The 24,053-nt window shown below is 32.6% G+C and overlaps 1 protein-coding gene across 1 annotated transcript in view; it reads left to right on the top strand.

Annotated features, from left to right (window-relative positions):
* Pclo (piccolo presynaptic cytomatrix protein) overlaps positions 1-24,053 on the top strand; it is a 200,674-nt gene that overhangs the window by 154,183 nt on the left and 22,438 nt on the right. Inside the window, exon 20 of the mRNA XM_077796431.1 lies at positions 361-434. Coding sequence (XP_077652557.1) covers positions 361-434 — 74 coding nt within the window. The remainder of the gene's footprint in view (positions 1-360; positions 435-24,053) is intronic.

The raw sequence follows: 24,053 nt of genomic DNA, 5'->3' as shown, positions 1-24,053 counted from the left end.
AAAGATATCACATGGTTTCTCATTCATAAGAGCAATTTTATGATTTTATGTATCAGTTAAGTGAATAATTTTTAAATTGGAAAATTATAAAACAAAATTGAAAAATGTAATGATGGTCTGATTTTTTGATAAATGAAACTCATTGAATTTCAAGATATTATTTTGACTAAATAGTAACAATAAACAAGTTCCCATTCTAAAATTAACATATTTGCCATTTATGTATTAATGTATTTGCCTTTCAAATTATTCATTGTAGGTCTGAATACACAATGTTATTTTATTTTTTTATACACAACTTCCACCTTTTTATTCAGGGGATCATAACTAAATTTATCATTCTGATTTCTTTTACAAAAGAGGGAAGATGGGACAGAATGGACAAGAGCCTGTAAAACAGCCAGGAGTGGGCGTAGGACTAGCAGATACTGAAGGTTAGTGAAATGTACAATACTAAATTTTGGTTGAATTTACATATTGTATTATAAATTTTTTGCTTTTAACATGAATGAAATATCTAAGTATGAATTGTAAAAGCACAAGGTAATGAATCACTATTACCCATTAAATAAGGATGACTTTGTATTCATTTAACAATTTGCCCCTTTATTTACTTACCTTAGGGTACTGGAAAAATTTAAAGCCTATGGGAAGAATTAAAATAGAAAGAACATAAAGGGTGACAACAAAGATTCAGAAAATTTTCTCAAGGAAAAAATATCTTATTTAAATTTTAAAAATGTTTAATAATTAGAAAATTAATTTTAACGACTAGAGAATTAATCATAAAACCTCTGAAGCCATGGGAGTTTTTAAATAAAGGAAGCTGAGATGAAACAAATAGTATAAAAATCATTTTATAAATAAATTAATTTTTGAACTAACTTCTAAAGTAAAAGTCAAATTTAAAATTCAGTTTGAAATTCAACAAATAGCAAAGTATTTCAACTTGCAAAAATAAAATTTTTAGCATCAGCAAACACATAATAAGAATATGAGCTCAACAATGATTAGTTTATCTTTTATAACATCATGATTAAATCTGGAAGCTCTGAAATCTTCATGAATTTCACCAAAGGCTCAATAATTTTAACTATTCTAAATATTGTACACTATCCTAAGTACCTTTCATCTATTATGTCATTTAATTTTTAGGATACCTGTGAGGTAAGTAATAGTTTATATTGGCTTTACATGAAAGGAAACAAAACTACAAAAAGCATACAAAGTCCAAACAAATGAGTTGAACCCAGGAAAACAGCACAAAGTCACACTATTAAAATGACTGATTATGGGCATGGAATCACAATGTTACTAGAAAGAAACGACAAGACTTAGGTTTCAATTCTGGTCTGAATTGTGATATGATTTCTCTGCTTTCAGAAACCTTATCTGACAAATTCTGGGTCTATCTGATATTTGTTTCCCATGGTTTCAAGAGAATACCACATTTTTCTGGTTCTACTCAATCATTCTTGGACTCAATGCAAAATCTGTGCTTCCTCTACCTCCTGCCACCTCTGCCAGAGTTCCATCCTTAATCCACCAATCCTTTTAGCTAACTTCTCACATGAACTCATTCCCTCTCCTATGGGTAGTTTAATCCCAAATCTAGTGCCCAAATTTTCCAGAATTCAGACTCAGTCAGGCATTTGTGTCCAACCAGAAAAATAGAAACCACTCTTGAGTGTTTCAAGTAGAAGAAATGCAGGGCTGCAATTGATTATACACTCATAAAAGAACCTAAGAAAACAAAGAGGGGAGAGTGAGGCAGCAGAAGGAGGCTACTCTTCTTTTAGGGTCAAGGATAGTAAGAGGTAAAACCAGGACAAGCTTGTTGCTAGGAACAGGAAACAAGGAAGAGACATAGCAAACACCAGAAATATATCCTGAGATGAATTAATTTGAGAAGAAAGACACTGGTTTCCAACTTCCTCCCAATCTCTGCCGGTGCCTGATCAAACACAGTTGGAAGCCAGGTAACAGGAGACCTGGGAAAGAGCCTATGTGACAGCTACTCTGAGAGGGGTGCAAGGGAAAGACCAAAGAATATATCTGAGAACATAGAAGCATAGGGACGGCAGGTATTTTACCTGAGGATCCCATAGATGCATCAAGCAACATATTCCCTGGTCTGAGTTCACCCTTTCCCCTGTTTTGTTTCCTTTTCTGTCTGTGCTCTTCTATGGCTCACAAAATTTGCACTTATTTTCACCATAATTTGCATAATTTATACTGTATTCATGCTCATCACCTCCATGAGGCTGAACAACTTTCAAAACAGAAATATGTTTATTCATCCTGGTATCACAGCACCTGGCAGAAAATCTTATCCATAGAGTTGCTTAAAGAGGCATGTGGAGGGCTGGGGATATAGCTCAGTTGGTAGAGTGCTTATCCATCCTGGGTAGGACCCTGGGTTTCATCACCAGTAACACACACACACACACACACACACACACACACAAACACACATACACACACAAGTTATTGAATGAATGAATAACTGGGATGAATGATTATACATAAAACTCATGGCTTTTGATTTCCTATGACTCTAAAATTCAGGTATAAAGAGAAGAAATCAATGGGTAGCTTTAATACCACTCCCCACACCCTCTTCCCCCAGGTCCTAAGGGTTGAACCAAGTCCCACTATACACTAGGCAGATACTCTATGAATTACATCCCTGGCTCTCATGTGTGGTTTTAGCTACTTTGTTTTGACTCTCTTTTAACCTCAAAGTTTATAAATACAATTATTTTAGTTATCAGCAGCTAGCTGTCAATGAATAGATACTGTTAATCGTAGTATTGCTTTCTTTCCCCCTATCAGTCCCACATAAAATGTGTTTGTTTTTTAAGAAGGAGCCAATAAGGGGCTACTTTATTTTGATTCAAACTTATAAGTCAATGTATTTATACTTTAGTGAACTGACCCTGACCAACTGTTGATCCCAGATTAGTTATTGAGCAGAGGATTGGGGGTTGAGGATGGGAACAACATGGAATATGTGATGACTCATATGTAATGTGAGTCATTTACAGTCATGTGCCTTTTTGGTAGCAATATTCCAGACAACTTGTTTTTGACTTAGTTATACCCAACATTAAACAATAACCAAATATCTAATTTAAATGTCTATGTGAAGCTGGGCTATAAGAGATATATAAAAGACAGTTAATAGTAGGTAATAAATATTAAACTCTTTTAGAAATAACAATTAGAAAGAATATATTGACAGAGTAAGGAAAAGTTATTTAACATATTTGTTCTAAGCAGATAGAAGAAGACATAAAATTAAAGTGCAATATTTTGATTTGTCCATGTAGAAATATGGAATCAACTTTGTGTTGTACTTTAGGCATATAGATAGCTTTTATTTTATTTGTTTTTGTGATCCAGAGACTTACCTTCACTTCCTTTTGTTGTCAGTCAACATAAAGAATTTAATAGGAGAACAAAGAAGCAAAAAGGAATCAATGTAAATTGTTTTAGACCAAGTATTCACTTACCTAATTGTGTTTTTACTCCTTATAATTCTTGACCTGGGTATTAGAAAAACAGTGTCTCTTATAAATAAGGCATTTTTTCTGAAAATAAAAAAAAATGTTTGTAATGCTCTTCTTCATTTTGAAATTTCATATTATTCATCTAAGCATTTTGTTTTGAGTACTTTGGCCTATTCTAAGAGAATTGACCTACAAAAACTTCTCTAAGACAGTGTACATGAATGTGTAACATAAATGTATCATACACTTATATAAAATATGTCATGGATTTTAGGTAATCATCTTTTCTAAACAGTTTCTTCTCATAAAATTTTTATTTCTGTTTTGGCATTACAATGTATTGAATGCAAAAGTAATGTATATGGTGTTGAAATTTTCTATTGAGTATGATATTGAGACTTTTTTAATACTCAATAGCCATGCCCTTGTTCACTTATTAAAAAGCATATTTATGCTGGCTTCTGATATTAATGTGTCACTTAGTTATTTTCTATAATAATGTTTCATCTTCCTTATAACAGTAACTCATAAATTTTAATCTCAGCCTGAGATTAATTCAATGGGTCAGAATGTGAGATCTATTAAGTTTTGGACTCTTTGTTGTACTAGAAAATGATAATAGTTTGTTGGACTATCTCTGCTAATGATTGGTTGAATGTCCAGGACTTAATGTAAAATGCAAATGAGCACTGTGTTTGGCACATGGTTAACACACTTTAAGTTGTGATAGAGGATTTGAGACAGGGACATTGGATCCCATCCAAACCAGTAAGAATATTCAAGATTGATCAAATGTCATGCACTTATTAAGAAATATGCTCAAGATTACTTCTCTTCAAGATTTAGATCAAACCAATTAGCTTTTCCAATTGTAAAGATGAGTTTTTCCCCAATTTATATTAAGATTTCTAATTATACCCTTAAGATAGGCCATCTAGCCCTTCTCTGCATTTTTTCATTAGTTAGATGTATTTAATATGGTTATTCTTTGCCAGCAGGCATCCATGCAGTAACTGCTTTGATATAATTATTCTCCTAAGCTTGGTGTTTGAAACTTTAGCAAGCATTATAATCCCAACTTTGTATGAGACTTAATTTTCTTGGCTGTATATATTTACAGATAAAATAGCCCTAATAAATCATTAATTTTCGTAAGTATCTTTGGAAGCTTGAATTTAGTTTCAGTGAGAATGGAAATTCAGTTTGCATTCTCAGTGGGCCAGAACAAATAAACCTCTACCATCAGAGAAATATACAAAGCTATACTTTCAAATATTTTCAGATAATTGAGTAAAAACACACCACCATTAAAATCAACCTGAGAGTCAGACAGAAATTTGATTCAATATCTCGCTGGAAATTGTTTGCAAAGCATAACAATTTAAGGCAGAAATGATGGGAATCTATAATGACAACAACAATATCCTGTTACCAGGTATTTCAATACCTATTTTATATAGATGTATATTTTATATATAGTTCTGTGATTAGTATAGACCTGTTTTAGGTATATGAACACACTTTATTAAGTCCACGACCCAAGTATGGGGCATAAATGACTCCCTGTGTTGATCAGATAGAAATCTAAGCCTTCTGTCTTATCTTTTAAGACAGAAGAATTAGTCTTCTGTCTTGTTCAAGATAAACATAAAAAGACTTCTGAAAAATTATTTTCTCAAAGTATTTTCTCTGTTAAATAAGAACTGGATTAAATAACTGTATGTCTTAAGGAGTTTGCAAATTGAAATATCCAAATGCTTTATGTAAATATTCATTTAATCTTTTTTTCTCTTGTTCTGCTGACTTGTTTAAAAAAAAACACAAGAGAAAATTTTCTTCAAAGAGAAAAATTTTAAATCACTGTAGAAGACCTTCAGTTAGAACATAATAACAGCTGTTATTGGAACATCTAAAATTTGCTCCACAAAAGGGAGCTAAAAGCCCTGTTTTTACCCATACGTTCTTATATTTCCAACATTGACCAGTACCAAATACTAACATTTATATTATGCATAAGACACTGTGTTAAAAATCTGGATACTATGGAGAATAAGTGAATCCGGAAGCTGATCTGAGGGAACATATGGTCTATGTAGATGGGTCCATCTCATAATGAGCAAGTAAGCATATTTGCTCACCCAGGTGTATACAGCCTGGGGCTATTTGGAATGATTGATAACTATATCATATCTGTTGCTAGATACTTAGTCATTTCTCTGAGGAGGGACTTTAATAACCATCATGAAAAGAATAATTATGACAAAATTTTATAACCAAGAGAGTGAATTATGTGCCATGAGATTTCAGCCTTGGAAAACATTACTACATCTGTAAGAATCAGGGGATGGGGGAGGGCTTTGTGAAAGAGGTTACACTTAGTGACTGCTTTACAGATGGGCGAGGTCTAAGGTGGGAATGGGAGGGTCAAATTCCAGGCTGAAAAAACAATATGATGATAGATGGAAAAAAGGATTGTGGATGTCAAGTAGGAAAACAATTCAGTGAAATTAGAGGGAAGAGAGCAAGGAGACAGCAAAGTTAATTTCTACAAAGTTAAATCACATGGGAGTCCAGTGCTCTGTGATCAACAAGATTGATTAATGTAAGAATAATTAAACCTTAATAAGGAATTTTAAAGTATCAACATTTACAATGATGAGCATTTCTACCTTAAAACAGGGTACTCCTCTTTATTTAAGACTTTTAGAGATTTTTGTATTTGAAATATTAAACATGGGAGATTCAAGCATGATAAAACTGTATATTATATAGGTAGACTACAGATCTAGAGTTCAGATCAATAAGTCTCAATTTGAATCTAGATTTCAGTTATGGTGTAGTAATATTTGTGAGGCGCGTAACATAAACTAGAATCCTCAAGGAGCATTATCCCTTGTAAATTCCATCCACTAGAAAAAGAAAAAACACAGTAATAACATCTAATAAGCTTCATTTTCTTGCAACCTGCACAAAGGGAAATGTGGGTCAGAAGATTTTAGTGCCTTCAGCAGCAAAGTCAAGGTAAACCTAGTTGTGTCTGATGCTGAAGCTTATTCTCTCAGTCAGCATACAATACTGCCTCACTAGGTTTTATGCATGGCATCTGAAGTTATTTAGGTTACTGATAAGAATGGAAAGTACAGAGGGTGGCTGTTTAGTCCATGAGCATTGGTAAAATAACATGTGAACAAAGGATGAGACTAGTACTTTAAAAATGATTGTTTAAATCCCTGACTTTCCCTCATGAACTTAAATGCAAAAATTTTAAGGTCAAATTTACAAATAATTTTATTATTTCTTTATTTATTTGCTTATGTTGTGCCCATGTCCAATTTAGGTACATAATTATCTTTATTTTCTTTTAGTTCTTTTGTGATGTGAAAGGTAATACTTAATGCTTTAAACCAATATCACAACTGAATCCCAGCTACTCAAGAGGAGAAAGCACAAAGTCACAACTTCAAGGCCAGCCCAGGCAACTAAGCAAGACCCCATCTCATTATAAAATAAAAAGGGCTGGGGCGTAGCTCCCTCTAAGAGCATTTACACAACATGCATAAGGCCCTGGGTTTTAATCCCAGTATTACAAAAAGAAGCAATAGTCACTCAATATTCCTGGAAACATTTGTGGTATAAACTTTCATTTCTTACTGTTTTAGTCAGCTTTTTTGCTGCTGTGACTAAAGAACCAGATCAGCACAGTTGTAAAGGAGAAAGGATTTATTTGAGGAACTCATGGTTTTCAGAGGTCTTAGTCCATAGAAAAAGCCCCATTCCTCAGGACTGGAGGTTCTGGGCTTGAGGTGAGGCTGAACATCATGGTGGGAGAGGGTGGCAGAGGAAAGCATCTCACATCATGGTGACCAGGAGGCAGAGAGAGACTTCACTGGTCAGATACAAATTTATACCAAACCCACGCCCTAATTCCCACCTCCTCTAGCCACAACCTACCACTTCAGTTACCACTCAGTTAATCCCTATCAGGGGATTAAATCACTGATTGGGTTAAAATTTTGACAACCGAATCATTTCTCCTCTGAACCTTCTTGCACTATCTCACAGGTGAGCTTTGGGATGGAAACCTCCCATCCAAACCATAACATTCAATAATATGAAATATCACATTGATCAGTGAAAATTATCAAGTAGGTTTTTAGTCTGACTAAAGGTTTATGGATAATCTCATTGACATGTCTCCCTGGATTTGTCAGTGCCATCTGTATTCAACTATTCCAATTTTAAGTTCTGTTTTTCTACATTGGACTGTTTTGCCTACTTATTTTAAAAACGTTTGAAAGTAACTTTTAAACTGTTGAAAAGCAAAGAAAATTCTACACAAAGATCTATTTGAATTATATTACAACTTGTAATTTTTAGGGAATTGACATCTCCACATGTAATAATTCCTATCCATGAACATATATGCCTGTCTATACTAATAGATTTTTTTGTTTTTTAGTAAAATTGCCTTTGTGTTTTTTTTAACATTCCACTTAAAACATTTTAGTTATTTTTATTCTAAAGAATGCTGTTTGCTTGTGCTATTGTTGTGGCAAATTTTTCTAAGTTTTAACTGATCAATATGTTACTTTCTAATACAGTTATTCAGATTTATTTGCATGTCAAACCTTTACATTACAAAAGAGAAAGGTGGTAGCAAGTCAGGTACAATAGCAGCTACATAGGATGAATAGCAAAGAGAATTTATGTAAGTGTGTATGTGTATGTGTGTATGTTTCCAAATACATCAATTAGAATGGAGAAACACACACACACACACACACACACACACTAAATAGATTTGGTTTTGCTTTTTCAGAGTTATTAATCCCCCAAAATAAAGAAGAATATACACAAGCAATGGTCATGTAGTATGATGTTTGACACACTGGAGAGGAGATAAAAAGGGGAAGATACCATCAAGCAATTTCATAGACTCATTTTAAGAGAAATTCTAGGAATATGAAGTAAGTTGGACTTCTGTAGCAACTCCAAATAAAAATTAGAGACTGCCTGGAATGCTATGCTACTGAAGGATGCTTAGAATAAGCACAAGCTCAAATGCAAAAGCTTTGATGATAGATTAGAAAGTTTCAGTGAGGCTTAAAGAAGAAAATGATATTGTTTCAAACATTACTTACAGATGCCAATTTTTATATACAAAATGTCAGGCAGTTACTCAAATTTTCTAGGTTTGGGTTCTTAATTGATGGAAGCAAAAATAAGAATAGTACTTAACCTTTGATTTTTTGAAATTGGCTTATTTTACTTAGCATTGAAGGGAAAGCCAGGACAGAGACATGTAAGCGAGAAATGAAAGATGGAGACCAGGCAGAGATACACAGAAGAGTTTATCTGTCAGAGCTGACAAATAAAGGCCATCTCTCTGTATAGGAGAGAGGGCAAAAAAGGCTTGAGTTCTGGGACTTTTATGGGGCAGGTTCAGGAATCAGAGCCAGGCAGGTCCTAATGTGGGTGGGAAGTTAGGGGTTGGGTTCGTATGAGGGAGTAGTGAGCCTTTCTCAGAAACGTCCTTGGGAAAGAAAATAAAACTTTTTCCTTTAGATGGCTGTCCAGATGCTAAGCAAGGACCATATAAGCATAATAATCTCCAGATTCATCCATTTGCTGGAAAATGTCATAAAGTTATCTTCTTGAAGGCTGAGTAGCACTCCAATGTGCATATATACCACCAGGATTTCTTTATCCATTCATCTGTTGAAGGGAAACTAGGTTGAGTCCTTAGCTTAGCTTTTGTGAATTGTGCTGCTATAAACATTAATGTGGTTGTGCCACTGATTGTCGCGATGGCAAAAGGTGCGACTTATGCAGTCAGGGGGGAGAAATAAAGAATGTCCACATGCTTCTGCCCTTTTCAATGCTTTATTCACTCAAATCACTCAATACAATTTCACTCTATAGGTTCTTAATCAATAAAATGACAATAATTAATGCTAGGCACTGCAATAGATATAATCAATTCACAGAAAACAATTCTAGTTTAATTCTAAGCGCTGCAAACACTCTTAATCATGACAGGCCCATGACAGACATTCCCTCTTCGTGCTAAGCTCAAGAGCCAGATCTAAAGTCTCAAGCCTTAGGCTTGAAGTCCAGCGGATGCACACTCACTCAGACCATGATGATCAGGTCAGGAACCTGGGGTGGAGCTGACAGCTGGTTGAGGAGAGGGTCACAGGGAGAAGTTCTTTTCTCACCAGAGTCAAGAGGCTTCTATAGAGTTTGAGAGTGGTGAGAACAACACAGAGGATCAGGCAGATGAGAAAAGTTGGGATGTCAGTCTAGGTCCTCATCAGGCTTTCAGGCTTGTGTTTATCAGTGTAGGCTGGCTGAATGTCTGTTCATTTGCTCCATCATTTATACTAATTTTGGGGGCTTCTGACCACCCTTTTAATTTCTATCAGCTGCTACCGGATTTCTTAGTGATGTCATTCATCCTGAGGTTAAAGCATCTGGTTTGGTGGTCCTCACCCTGATTTTCTTGTTTCTTGCTCTTACCTGGGCTAGGGCAACATGCCAGAGACTTCACTCTGCTTGTCAGGATGGGGAGAAGTGACTTGTTTGTGCCTGAGGGCCTTATTGGAGGGCTCCATTAGGTGTGCCTGGTGAGACTGCAGGTTTCAAACTGGAGTTTTAAAATGAAGTTGCTTACTCTAAGGTCTAAGGCCATCCTTACACTGTAGTGTGCTGATTTTAAATCCTATGGATTTTAACAAAGGAGTGGGACAAGTGGGTCAAAGGTGGTCTCATTCCTGCTTTCCAGAGTGGTAGCACTATAATATTACCAAAAAGGACTCTCCTGCCATGTATAACAATAGTACTTACCACAGTGTATTTTAAGGATTAATGGTAAAAATGGGTGGAAGGTATATGATACTCTGGCTAAGAAATGTTAGTTGTCATTATTCTAATCATCCCTCATATTATCCTAGGGACTTCTCAGTTTCCTTAATCTCATATTCTCCAAGATGTTTTCTTTTTCTGCCTTTTGGTATTAAACCAAGAAAAGGCATTTTTAAGGAGTCCTACATTGGTCAGTTTGTTTTGAAAAGCTCTTACATAAATTTATTACAGTATTTCAGACTGCTTTTCTTCCCAAAATAATCCTTATGTGATTCACTATATAGAAATGCATCCTCTGTGTAGCTAATGGTTTCCCTAGAATTTACCAGACTTTCTTAAATTGCTTGGGTTTAAAAATCAGTGAAATTGATTTCTAGTCCTGAATTCCTTCACTGAATTTAAAATTGAAGATATCAACTGAAAAATAGTCTATTATTGAAATATAAAATATTTCATGCCTTGACTCTGAGCCAGATCTATCTCTATAGGATATTGACTGACCACTAAAAAGCTAAATAAATAAAATTTCTTGAACTTACCTTGAATATTTCTTAGTGTTACATGCACCAAAGAATTGGCAATTGCTTCATTTAAGGCCCATAGTACTTTAGACTTTCAGATATTAATATATGAAGTAGTAGTTCTCAATATTTTTCAAAAATGTCTTCTTTGCTCAGATATCTATCTAATAGTTGCATTGGGATTTGATATTTTGATTTTTTTTAAGTGAGAGAGCTTTTTAATGAAGAAAGAAACACTAAAGGATAGCAAAGGACCAGGGCTGGATCTCAGTGGTAGAACATTTACCTAGCATGTGCAAGACCCTGAGCACTCCTTAACCCACCTTAAATTTACTTGGTACATGGTATAACATTAGAGTATAATTTTTATACTGCAACAAATGAACAAACATAACAAAGTATAGGACACCGAATGAATATTAGCTAAGAATGCTCCCTTTGGTATAGATGTAGATAGTTAACAAAAGGTATATATACCAAAGACATGGTGTTTTGTTTTAAATGTTTTTCTATTACTTGGGTAATTTGCCTCCAAATAATAGGAGATATAGATATGAAATAATTGGAATTATGACTTGCATTTTATAGTGAAAGAAACTCAGAGAGGTGAAAACATTTCACCCAGAAATACCTAACAACTTGTTCACCATTCAAGGTTAAAATCTGTAAATCATCTAACACCACCCAACTTGTCATTGTACCTATCACCATTTTTAACACTGATGATTATAGTGTTATTTTATGAAAAACTGTTATAAATTTATAAAGTCATTTTTAATGGTTTAGGAAGAAATCATCCAACACTTTCCATGATTAAGGCCAATCAACTAGTAACAATACTGTTTACATTATAGGCACTATGTATCTTACCAAACAAAAAATTTAAATCTTGTTATATCAGATATTAAAAATTTTCATAAAATTATTTTGCTCAATATAACATTGTATTAACACAAATTGGACAAATATTTACATGGGATAATATACACAGTCCATATGTTGCTCAAAGCAAGTAAATTTTATGAAGTCCAATGAAACAGACATTTCATTTAGTAGGAAGACATAATTTATTAAGCAAATAGTTTGCCATAATTTTAATATGTAAGAAAAAAATATATAGTCCTAGATTATACCATTAACCAAATAAATATAAGGAGTCAAAATTTAAAAATGAAATTATAAAAATACTTGAGTGAAGTTTAGAAGAATATATGTATAACCTTGGTGGAATGTATAGAGACAGCTTCCTAAATAAGATATGGAATCCATACACCGAGACAGAAATAGTAGACATTTTTATTTACAAAAAAACACAGAATTTATATAGTTTAAAAAGACAATAAACAAATAATAAATTTAAAATTATTATTTAATTGCTAAATTATTACTATCCTAAGTAAATGGCTCTCACATTTTGCTCAAAAAAAGGACAATCAAGAACGAGAAAATCTGTCAAAGGTTATGAACTGTCATTTCAAAGAAAATGGTCTTTGCCTGAGGAGAAATTAGGGAAAAAAACAAAAAACTTATAATTGTTAAAAAAAATTGATTTATAACTCATAAGGTTACTAGTAGAATTCCATAGAAAGGAGAGAAATATTACTCAAACAGCATATTTTCCCTCTTATTGAGGAAAACAAACTTCCACATTGGAAAGATAATGAATTAAGAGACCTGTACTATGCAATATTATAATTCAGAAAACAAGAGATATGAAGAAGATCCCAAATGTTTCTAGGGATATTTAATTAATTATATACATTATATACAAAGAAGCCAAGATATGAGTATAAACAGTTTTTCAACAGCAATAATAGAAGCTTAAAATAAAAGGACCTGTCAAGACATGTCTTTAAAATTTCAGATGGAAAGGATTACAAACTAAACTTGTACTCATTAACTATAGATCAAGTATAAAGTTTGTGTAAATCATTTGGGGGAAGACTACAATTTTTCTTTCTCAGAAAACTACTAAAGGATGTACTCTACTAGAGAATAATCACACACAAACACACACTGCCCCCTGCCACACATAGATGAGAAAACCTAGGTGTGCCCTTGAAAGACCCAGGTGGTCTTTAAGATTGAAGCCAGGAGGGATTAAGACTAGTGATGGCATAGAATGTAAATCTTCCTTCTCTTTGACTTCACCACCACAATATATATGCAGAGAAGGGGAAGGGACTCATATAATCTCTAGAATGCACTGGAGAAAAAAGCAAAATCTATTGGAATCCAATTGTTAACTTTGAATATATGATTAGACTTTTTATAAAAACTCTAAGAACCTTTATATCATCCATATTTTATAGATATGTGTAGAGTTCTCAACTATGAAAGTGTGATGATAAGTTTTTTCAGATGAGAAAGAAAAAAAATGGTAGAAGTAATGATGTGTTTGACTAAACAATGGAACTGAGAGGGGTTTTAGTATTCATGGAAATGTTAGGAACAATTAGAGATATTTTCTTAGAAAATCATAAAGTAAAGCATCTTACTTCTACCATTTTTTTTCTTTCTCATCTGAAAAAAACTTAATCATCACACTTTCAATAATTTGAAGAAAAAACAAAATTAAGTCAAGAATTCCATGTAATATTCCAATTGTCTCAATAAGGAGAAAAGTTAGACAAATTGATGTAAATATCAAATATTGATTTAATTAAGATTATTTCACAAGGACAAAGAAGGTCCAAAGAAAGGCAGGAAGCCTTCTTCATCTACCAGAAAGAAAAATCAATACCTTAAGAGAGCAAAAGAAAATTTATTCATGTTTTGAGAAACATGAATGTAGAGAACCAACCAAACATAAAGTTTGACAGTAGGTTTTTCTTGGCAATTCTAAGGGTTAGGTAAAATGAAATGTTGAAATATGATATATACGTAGAATAAATATAAATATATATATATATAGATATATTTTTTTGTACCAGAGATTGAACTCAGGGATGCTCAACCACTGAGCCATATCCCCAGTACTATTTTGTATTTTATTTAAAGACAGGCTCACTCTGACTTGCTTATTACTTTGCCATTGCTAAGGCTGGCTTTGAACTCAGAATCCTCTTGTCTCAGCCCCCTAAGCTGCAGGCATGCACCACCTCAGGGGTTTGATATTTTTTTAAAAGAAGTCATAATATATAAAAGGATTTAACATTTTGACTATGAGGAAATTAAAAATGAGTAAGAGTAATCAATCTATATTAATGACTAATAAGAAGAGAAAATAGCAGGGTGTGGTGGCACATGTTTGTAACCCTAGCTATTTCAGAACCTGAGGCCAGCCTGGGCAATTTAACAAGACCCTGTCTCACCAAGAAAAATAAATAAATAAACAAACAAATAAATAAAAATAAAAGGCTGGAAATGTGTAGCTCAGTGGTAGATCAAAGAAGGAGAAGAAAAGTTTTGTATTTTTCAGTAAATAATTTCTTACTCTTCTCCTGAATGATATGAATATCCATTGTCCTAAAATTCTTTTATAGTAGCTATTGCAGCTAAGTATTGTCTTTAACAGACTTATAAAAGACCAATGTTGTATTAATAAGAGCTTTTTTAAAAGAAATAAGACTTTAATAACAGTAAAATATAAAATCTCTGGGGAGAATGCTTATGTTATTTTAATTTTTTTCATTCACTCAAAAGTTAAAATAAAATTTATAAATGTTCAACAAGAAAAAAATTTTAAAACTTTAGATAATATTTAAGTTCATTGAAGATGATTTAATTTTCTACTATGTAGATCATTATTTTCTCTAAAGATATTCTTATTTATACTATCCAGCAAGTTTCAGAATTTACCTAGTTTTCTATAAAGCAAAACTGTTTTATATCTTACTGAAGAAGTAGAACTAAAAAAGAAACAATACATTTCACAAAAGAAGCCTTTGACTAACCAAGTATAACATTCCCTTAAGGAACCAACTTCACAGATAGGAAAGTACCATGGACAGGAAATAGTATACTCTGAGGAAAGTGCATATTGCCTAAAATAGTCAATATATTCTATTTTTTGCTTTGTGACCTTAAAAACTGGGGGAGGGTACATTTTATTTAAATCTTGTATTTTAAAAAGAATTGCTCTCTACTCATCTTTTGCATTTGAGTATTTTCCTATACTAAGCAGATGCAATTTTAAACCGTTATCATCTGAAACAGATGCTTACTTATCAAGGAAACAGCATATCAGTGTGATTTCTGCAATTTACATTGCATTCTGGAGCCCAGACAGCCCTCATTGATATTACAGAATACTAAGTAGCAGTAGGAAAGTTTTACTCTACACATTTTATTATGACATTGTTGCAACTGAATAAAATTTATATAAATATTCCTTCTATTTGATGATTCATCTTTTTTCAAAATGTAACCCTTGATAGTAATAACAGTACAACTGACATTTATTTAACAAGCACAGCTAGGATATTTTAAAAATTTCTGGCCAGAATTCTGTTGACAATCCTTCATAACAGGTATTATAATATTCATGATTCCCAGTGTCTAGCATTGAGACTTGTGCAAAATACCCACTTAGTAAATATTTTTGAATCAAAATTGAATCTAGAACTCAAGACTCAAAAAAAACTAACAGCTAAATCAAGCCTGATATCAGTTGTCAAAGTGAATATTTTGAGAGAATATTGTGAGAGAATTTTAAAGGTGCTTGGCATATGTCTGCCAAACACAAACATCTTAACAAATGATGTTAACCCTGTGTACTGACGTACAGCTTTTAAGAAGTTTACCTCCCCAAACTGGACCCAGAGAGATGATATTGCTTCAGTTAGAAACTATATAATTTAGTTAAAAAGTATAGAAACTGCATTTTTGTTGATTGCTCCTCCTTTTTTTCCACAAAGCACAGCTGGATCTATAGAAGATGATGAGTACTGAGTCTCTAACGGAAAGAACCAGCACAGCTGGACAAACAGACATATTCATGACCAATTGGGATAAGAGTTCTGATAGAGTTGAATATATGTTGACTAGGAAAGAATTCCTAGAAGAAGAATACTTTTTAAAAAATAGTTCTGGAAATTAAAGTATATGTAGTTTAGCTGGAGGAATGCCGGAAAAAAGTCTCTGCAACATGAGAGAATATGTGACATGGATGACCTGTAGTCACGTCTGTTTGACTGTGTATCATAGTTCTGAGCTGCAGAGAGTAGGAGATGCAACTTGAAAGGGAATCACAGTTCAGTTAGTTTATGAAATATGACATGCCAACAAGAGAAATTTAGACTCCACATGGTACATAGACAATTGGAAGATGCAGATGAATTTCAAGAGTGAAAATTACACACTGATCTAGAGCTGTGGAAGATGAATTACAGGGGATCATATTTGCATCAAGGGACCTATCAGGAGATACTTTAATAACCTATATTCCAAATAAGAAACAGTAAGAACTGGAATGAATGTAGCTGCAACAGTAGAAGAAACAAGGACAGAGAGTCTGGAAGCTATCTAGGAAGACAAATGAGGATGCCTTTGTTCTAAAAAATGATTCTGAATCAAAATGCAAATAGAACAGCTTTGCATACTAGTAACATACAAATGAAGTGATGCAGTAATGGTCATTGTGTAAATGATGAGCAATTAAATGCAAGTATGATTTACATAGAAAAAGTGTTAACAACAAAGGGCAACATGACAAATTAAGAAAATAATAGGAACCATGAGGAAATGATGAAATGCAAACCTATGCTTCACAGAATTTTTAAGAAAGAAATTGGCTGTGTACTTCAAAGTAAATTTTAGAGATGAATTAAAATAGTAAAATGGAATTTAAAGTAGGTAGGATGCTTACACTTTAATCTTAGCTTTGTTTTTATATATGGTGACATTGATCTGTTGTTCCATATATGGAAGGCTTGGAGAACAAGAATCTTTGGCAAACAAGTTCAGAAGAGGAATATGATTTTTTTTTTTTTTTTGGTACTAGCAATTGAACCCAAATGTGCTTAATCCCTGAGCCATATCCCTAGCCCTTTTTATTTTTAATTTTGAGTCAGGGTCCCACTAGAGTGCTTACAGCCTCACTGTTATGGTTTGAATGTGAGGTGTCCCCCAAAAGTGCATGTGTAAGACAATGCAAGAAGGTTCAGAGGAGAAATTATTGGATTGTGAGAGTCTTAACTCAATCAGTGATTAATTCCCCTGATAGGGATTAACTGAGTGGTAACTGAAGTGGTAAGGTGTGGCTGGAGGAGGTGAGAATTGGGGGCATGGCTTTGGGTATATATTTTGTATCTGCCAAATGGAGACCTCTGTATCTGCTTTCCAATTACTATGCAGCTGCTTCCCTCTACCACATTCTTCTGCCATGATGTTCTGCCTCACTTCAAGCCCCAAGAAGTGGACCTGCTATCCATAGACTGAGACCTCTGAAACCATAAGCCTCCAAATAAACTTTCCTTCCTCTACAATTGTTCTGGTCAGATCCTTCAGTCCCAGCAGTGGAAAAAACTGACTAAAACACTTGCTAAATTGCTGAGGCTGGCTTTGAATTTGCCATCCTCCTACCTCAGTTTCTGGAGTCCCTGGGACTACAGGCGCGTGCCACCATGCCAGACAGGATATGATTTTTCAAATAAAAATTTCTAGGTTATATCCTGAAGACAGTAAGGGATGCTATGGTATTATATAAAAAGATAAGGAATTCAAAATACCTACCTATACAAAGCATTAAAAGCAGTTTTACTCAAACATTACAATTTTATATTTAGAAAGACTTGTATATTGATATATAAACTTTACAATGTTCCCTGAGAAAATTAGGGGATTTCTTTGAACCAGAAGAAATAGAATTCATCAAAATTCTTTATTTCCTAAAGTAAGAAATGTATCTGACTTATTATTTTGCCTTTTATATTCTTTCCCTGATTAGTGTTTCATAAAATCCAAGAAACAGGTGTCTTGATTGAACATTTTCCTTCAGTCAGCTGTCTGCTAGCCCTCAAGGGTCCAAACTCATTTCACGTTCTGTGGTTCTGTGTTGAGCGAGGCAGGGCCATGCTGTTTGGCTTCTATTTTAATCAGTGGTAAAGGTAATTTAAAATGATGTTAGTTGTTACAAGAGGCCAAAGACAGGAACCACTTTTTAGCAACTTATTTTCAAGACAGATAACTTTTCTTCAAGTGTTTAGTACTCTTGATAGTTAGAGTTCATTTCCTTTTAATAAATGATGAATTGGCTGGGTCAACATGGAAGTCATTTTGTTTAGTTTGCTTTGATTTTGAGACTTAAGTGATATTTTTCAACCAATTTGCAGCTTACTTTTTACAATTATTACCAGTGAGGTTTTTCTAAGTAAAATTAATATGAGCTGTTGTTACATATTGACTTATGGGTGTTTTGGAACTCTAAATATAAAATCTATTTTCAGAATGTGTTTTTCTTGTGACTTTAGGAACATGGATTAGCAATCTCAGATTGAAATTTTTATAGCACTAGCCTAGATCTTTTAAACTGTCATATAACTAAATTTGATTAATCACTTTCTTGTTCATAGATATTTTCTTAATAATTTGCATATATTTAAATATAATATTCCTGAAAATAATCATGTAATAGATTAAAAGGATAAAATGATGTGGAAAAGAATTATGGAGTTATTTGGAAACCTGCTTTTAAAAGTTTGATCTTTCTTAAATAATGAGTAAGTAGATTTTCTTCCTGCCAATCTATTAACTAGAATTCAATCTACATTGAATTATTATAATAGCAGACATGATAGTATAAAGACATGTTGTAGAAATACATAATTTTGTTACTTGAAGAAATAAAATTGTTTAATTTATTAAGAATAATTCCCTGGGGATAGGGTTGTAGCTCAGCAGCAGAGCTCTTGCCTCACAGGTGTGAGGCACTGGGTTTGATCCTGTATCCATCTACAATTAAATATGTGTGTGTGTGTGTGTGTGTGTGTGTGTGTGTGTGTATAAAATTCCCTGCAGTCTTAAATTTTAAATATGCAAATTTATTACATAGAAAAATATATAGGATTTTAGTTTGGAGTTTGTTTTACTACAGGATGGAAGTAAAGACTATAGCTATTAAATTGTAAACTCTTTCTGTTTTATTTTAAGTCTAAGATATAGCTCAGTGGTAGATGACTTGCTTGGCAATTGGGGGTCCTTGGTTTTGACCCCCAGTAACAACAACAAAAATTACCGATGTATTTTTTATCTCATGTTTGTTGAACTATTTTTCTAGTCACTATCTCAATTCCACAGCTGGGTAATTGCTAAATCCTGGACGATTTTACCTCTTAAGTATTCTTAAATCTCCTTCTTCTTTTACATCCTAACTATTGCCCAAGTTTAGGTTTTCATCACATCTCACCAAAAAAAAAAATGTGAAAATCATAATTGTTCCCTTCACCTATGTCTGAAGCATTTTTCCAGTATTACAGTTATTGACTAATCTGACTTTGTCCATCTCTAGCATAATACATTTCTATGGACCCCCATCAACCACATAAATCTAGCTGGATTACTACAAATTCCACTTTGTACTTCTCTGGGTTATCTCCTGACATGCTCTTTCTCCTATTTTATATCCTGGTTATATTCAAATTGTTCATAGTTTTCCAAAAAAGCTCTACACTTCCTTTCTAGTTAGCTTTGCTCAGGCTGTTCTCTTTGCTTAATATGATCACCTCCTCCCAGATGAATCTGGTCTGGAAAATACTTGTCTATCCTTGAAATCAGACCATCAGCTTACCTCTTTCTTGAAGCTATTGATCAAGTCCACCTCCACCTGGCTATTTTAAGGATGTTTTCTTCTGCCACCCTCATCACCTCTATCATTACCCCAACCACAATGAATTGTAGTGATATTTTAGACTGAACTGAAATCTCTCTGAGATGGGAGATAGAAGGTTATAGGGATATTTAGAAGGATTTCTTAGCTTTTATCATTGAAGACTTTATTTCTATAAGACAGAAACAAAGCTTGGATAAGCTACAAGCAAAAATAAAATACAAAATGTTACTAAACAAACAACATATTTAGCAAGTCAAGAGTTATAAAAGAATCAGTAAAGAGATGTTTTCAGTTTTTTTTTTCCAAAAATTCAGCATTCTACTCTTCAGCTTTTTTGAGCTAAGCAGACATTACCATAATAGATTTATAATTTTAGATGCATTGCAAAATCAGTCTTTTAAAACTGGTGTAGTTAATCGTGGTAGTCAATCAAAATAAATAAAAATAATAATAAATTATCAGTAGTTTGCATGCTGTAACAGGGCATTAATATACAGAAGTTTTTTTTTTCTTGCTAGGAAAAAGTGCAGTTTCATGCCACAATAGAAATGGGAATTCCTTCACACAAATACAAAATTATAAATCATAAGTAAATTTAATTCAACATAAAAAATGGTCAAGAGCATGATCTTCCTCTTACCTGAAATGGAGAATTTTAAAAACTTATTTACATGAATTTTAATATTTAAAGTCACCACACAATTGCCTACATTTCTTTTAAAAAGTACTAATTTTTATTTTTTAAATGTTTATTGGTGTTGATTATTTTAAAATGATTTACCCTTCTTTCTTCTTTCTCGGAAAATTTGCTCATTTTGATCCAGTCCTGTTATTTGAGTCTGTTTTCAAGGATTGTTTTATTCCAAGTTAGAATTTGTATTCCAGTACTTATAGTGCCAAATAGTATACTCTCAACATCCTTCATCGAATCTGAATGTTATGGATTCACCCATTTCCTATGGTTTCTTTAAAATTAAACTAATGAAAATCTGGTATGATAATTTGGCAGATAATAATTCCAAGTACTTTTATATCAGATACTGTCAGTACCATTTAAGGAAAATGTCTGACATATGTGGGCTTAAAAGAGTGTAAGATTATTAGTAACTACTTATTCATAGTATTACTATGTAAATTGAGTATAAAATGAGAGATTTGCAATTTGCTGTTCAAGCCCTGTGGCAGATGATAGCTTTATTTAATTAAAAAATGGTATTAGGACAGGGTAGCTTTTAACAGTTTTCTGTTGGGAAGAATGGCATTTGGTAACAGGTTTTCAAAGGAGGTAGACAGATATATCAATAAATTCACAGAAGAAGCATATTATATTCTCTCTCTTAAGATTGGCTACTAAGTTCTCTACTTAGTGATTTCAACTTTCACAGCAATTGTGTTTTGTATTTATCAATAACAGGGATAATCTTGACTATCTCATTTACTTCTACTCAAGTTTGAACAAGTAGGATTTGCACAGCCCATTTCAGGAAGCACTAGTCACATAAACCAGTTGGTAATCTGTACCCTCTGGAGTTATCACTGTGGAATGCAGGAATGCAATAAAAATCCAAGTAGATTTGATTCAGAAACACTTGTGTTTACAAGAACAGAAGGGTAAGGAGTACTTTATATTATAGAAAAGAAGCACTTCAAATGATTAACACCTACGTAGGATGTTAATATTATTCACATAAAATATATCTAAAGTAAAATCTCACAAAATGGTTATAAAAATATACATATAATGCAATTGCTATTCAAAATGAAGCTGGTGAAGTGATATTAAAGTCAGGTAAAATAAAAATTCTTTTATTTCCTGTCATGACCATGATTTTAAAAATAATAAAACCTTTTAAAGTGTAGCTGCAAAAAGTCTGATTCTAATATATAAATGTAACCAAAAAACACATTTATGAGAAAATTATAAAATAGTGTTGAAGTTTACAAAAGAAGAAGTGAATGAACAAAGAACATGCCATAAGTGAATATCACAATGATTACAGTTGTTCCCAAGTTAATATGTAAATATAATAAAAATTCACTTAAAAGTTTATTATTGACTTTTCACAGCTGATCCTAAAGTTCATATAAAAGATTAAAAGGATTAAAAACACCTAAAAGAAAAATGGCGAAGTACAGCTCCTTGCAATTATCAAGATTAATTATATAGTTATACTATATAAAACACTATGGTATAGAACAATTATAACAAAACAATGAAACAGAAAAGGAAGCCTAGAAAATATCCTTATATATGTAGAAACTTTATTTATAAAAAATTGCATTTCAGATAAAAAAAAATTGGTTGCTACATAAAAAATAATTACTACCACTCATGTTGTAAAAAAAAAAAGCAAAGAATAAACAATTGTGGAAAGTTTTAAACATCTTAAAACACAAAGTAATGCTCTGAAATTTTCAAAAGAAAATTGATAACATCTATTTGTTGAATGAATAATGATAGATTTTTAAAATTTAAAACCAAAATCATAACATAAAAGGCTAAAAAAATTTGACTACTTTACAATTTTCACAGAACTTTTGTGCAACCAATGACACCATAAGCAAAATAAAGCAATATGAATACTGACAGCAGATATTTACAATGCATGTAGAGGAAACGTGTCAAGATACAATGTGTGTGGGCTGGGGATGTGGCTCAAGTGGTAGAGCACTTGCCTGGCATGAGTGCAGCCCAGGTTCGATCCTCAGCACGACATACATAACAAAGATGTTGTGTCCGCCAAAAAATAAAAAATAAATATTAAAAAATTCTCTCTCTCTTTAAAATAAAAAAGATACACTGTGTGTATTCGTATGCATTTACATGGTTTTCTTAAAAATCACTAAGAAAACACTAGAATTCATAGAAATGTGGCAAAATGGAATTAAATATTGCTGATAGAAGAACATTACATGAAATATTAGTATAAATATTTTGGAGAATTATTTGTCAAAGACAAAGATAAAAATGTGCATATGTTCTTTAAACCAATGATTCTAATATATCCTAAATATTCTAATTTATCCTAGCTAAATATTTGCATTTGAATGTTACAAATAAAATGTTCATTTCAGCTTTGTTATTGTTAGTGAAAAATTGAAAAACTATAACCAACATCAAATTGACAAATAATTTTATATATTCATTAATTTTTAATACATGAAATAATACACAAATGAAGAAAGATCATTTGATTTAGATTAAACACCATTTTTATGAAAACTTATAGCAAATTAGAAAATAATAGGGCCATTTCTATATTTTGTAAAGATTCTATTATTTTTTAGGTCATTTTATTTATTGGAGAGATTTTTGTTCACTACCAACACTAATATTTAACATGATATTGACCTTTATTAATGTATAAGGAAAGAAAATAAAGTAAGATGTATAAAGATTGAAAAAAAAATTAAAACAAATTATTTGCAATGTGAGCCTCTATATAGAAAAACTGACAACATCAACATATATAGCTAATTAAAGTTTCTCTAAATTACCAATAAGTAACCATAAATACAGCAACATCATCAAAAATAATATTTATAATATCAAAACTAAAATGAATTTTGGCTTTCCAACAAATTATACTGAAACAAATGGATGTCCACAGGCAAAAAAAAAAAAAAAATGAATCTAGATTCAGACTTTGTTCTTCACAAAAAGTAACTCAAAATGTATCACAGACTTATGTGAAAAATGCAAAACTAGAAAACTCCAAAAAGATAACTGGAGAAAATCTTGGCTTTGACAATGACTTTTTAGATGTAACATCAAAAGCACAACCTATGAAGGACTTAATATACCAAATCTCTTCAAAATTAAAAATTTCTGCCCTGTGAAAGATAAACTCAAGAGATTTCAATGATAATCCACAGATTGGGAATAAATATTTGCAGAAGACACATAGGAAAAAAGGACTGTTGTCCAAACTTTTAAAAAGAACTCTCCAAACAAGCAACTCAATTAAAATCTGAGACAAAGACCTTAATATACACCTCACTAAAATGCACAGAAGCAAATAAGAATGTGAAGAGATGCTCCACATTATATATCATCAAAAAATGCAAATTAAAACAATGAGGTAATCCTACACACCTATTAGAATGACCTAAATCTCTAACACAGACAACACCAAACTCTGGCAAACATTCAGAAGAGCAAGAATCTCATTCACTACCAGTAGGAATGCAAAATGGTCCAGCCATTTTCCAAAGTGGTACAGCCACTTTGGAAAGACAGTTTTGACAATTTCTTACAAAATTAAACATGCTCTTATTATATGATTCAGTAATCATGCTTCTTAGTATTTACTGAAAGTAGTTGAACACTTATGTCCACACAAAAATTCTCAGCGAATGCTTATAGCAGCTTTATTTATAATTGCC

The sequence above is a fragment of the Urocitellus parryii genome, chromosome 3, assembly GCF_045843805.1.
Source record: "Urocitellus parryii isolate mUroPar1 chromosome 3, mUroPar1.hap1, whole genome shotgun sequence".
Taxonomy (NCBI): Eukaryota; Metazoa; Chordata; class Mammalia; order Rodentia; family Sciuridae; genus Urocitellus; species Urocitellus parryii.
The sequence above is the reverse complement of the archived record's forward strand: the minus strand, read 5'-3'. Positions and strand labels throughout refer to the sequence as shown.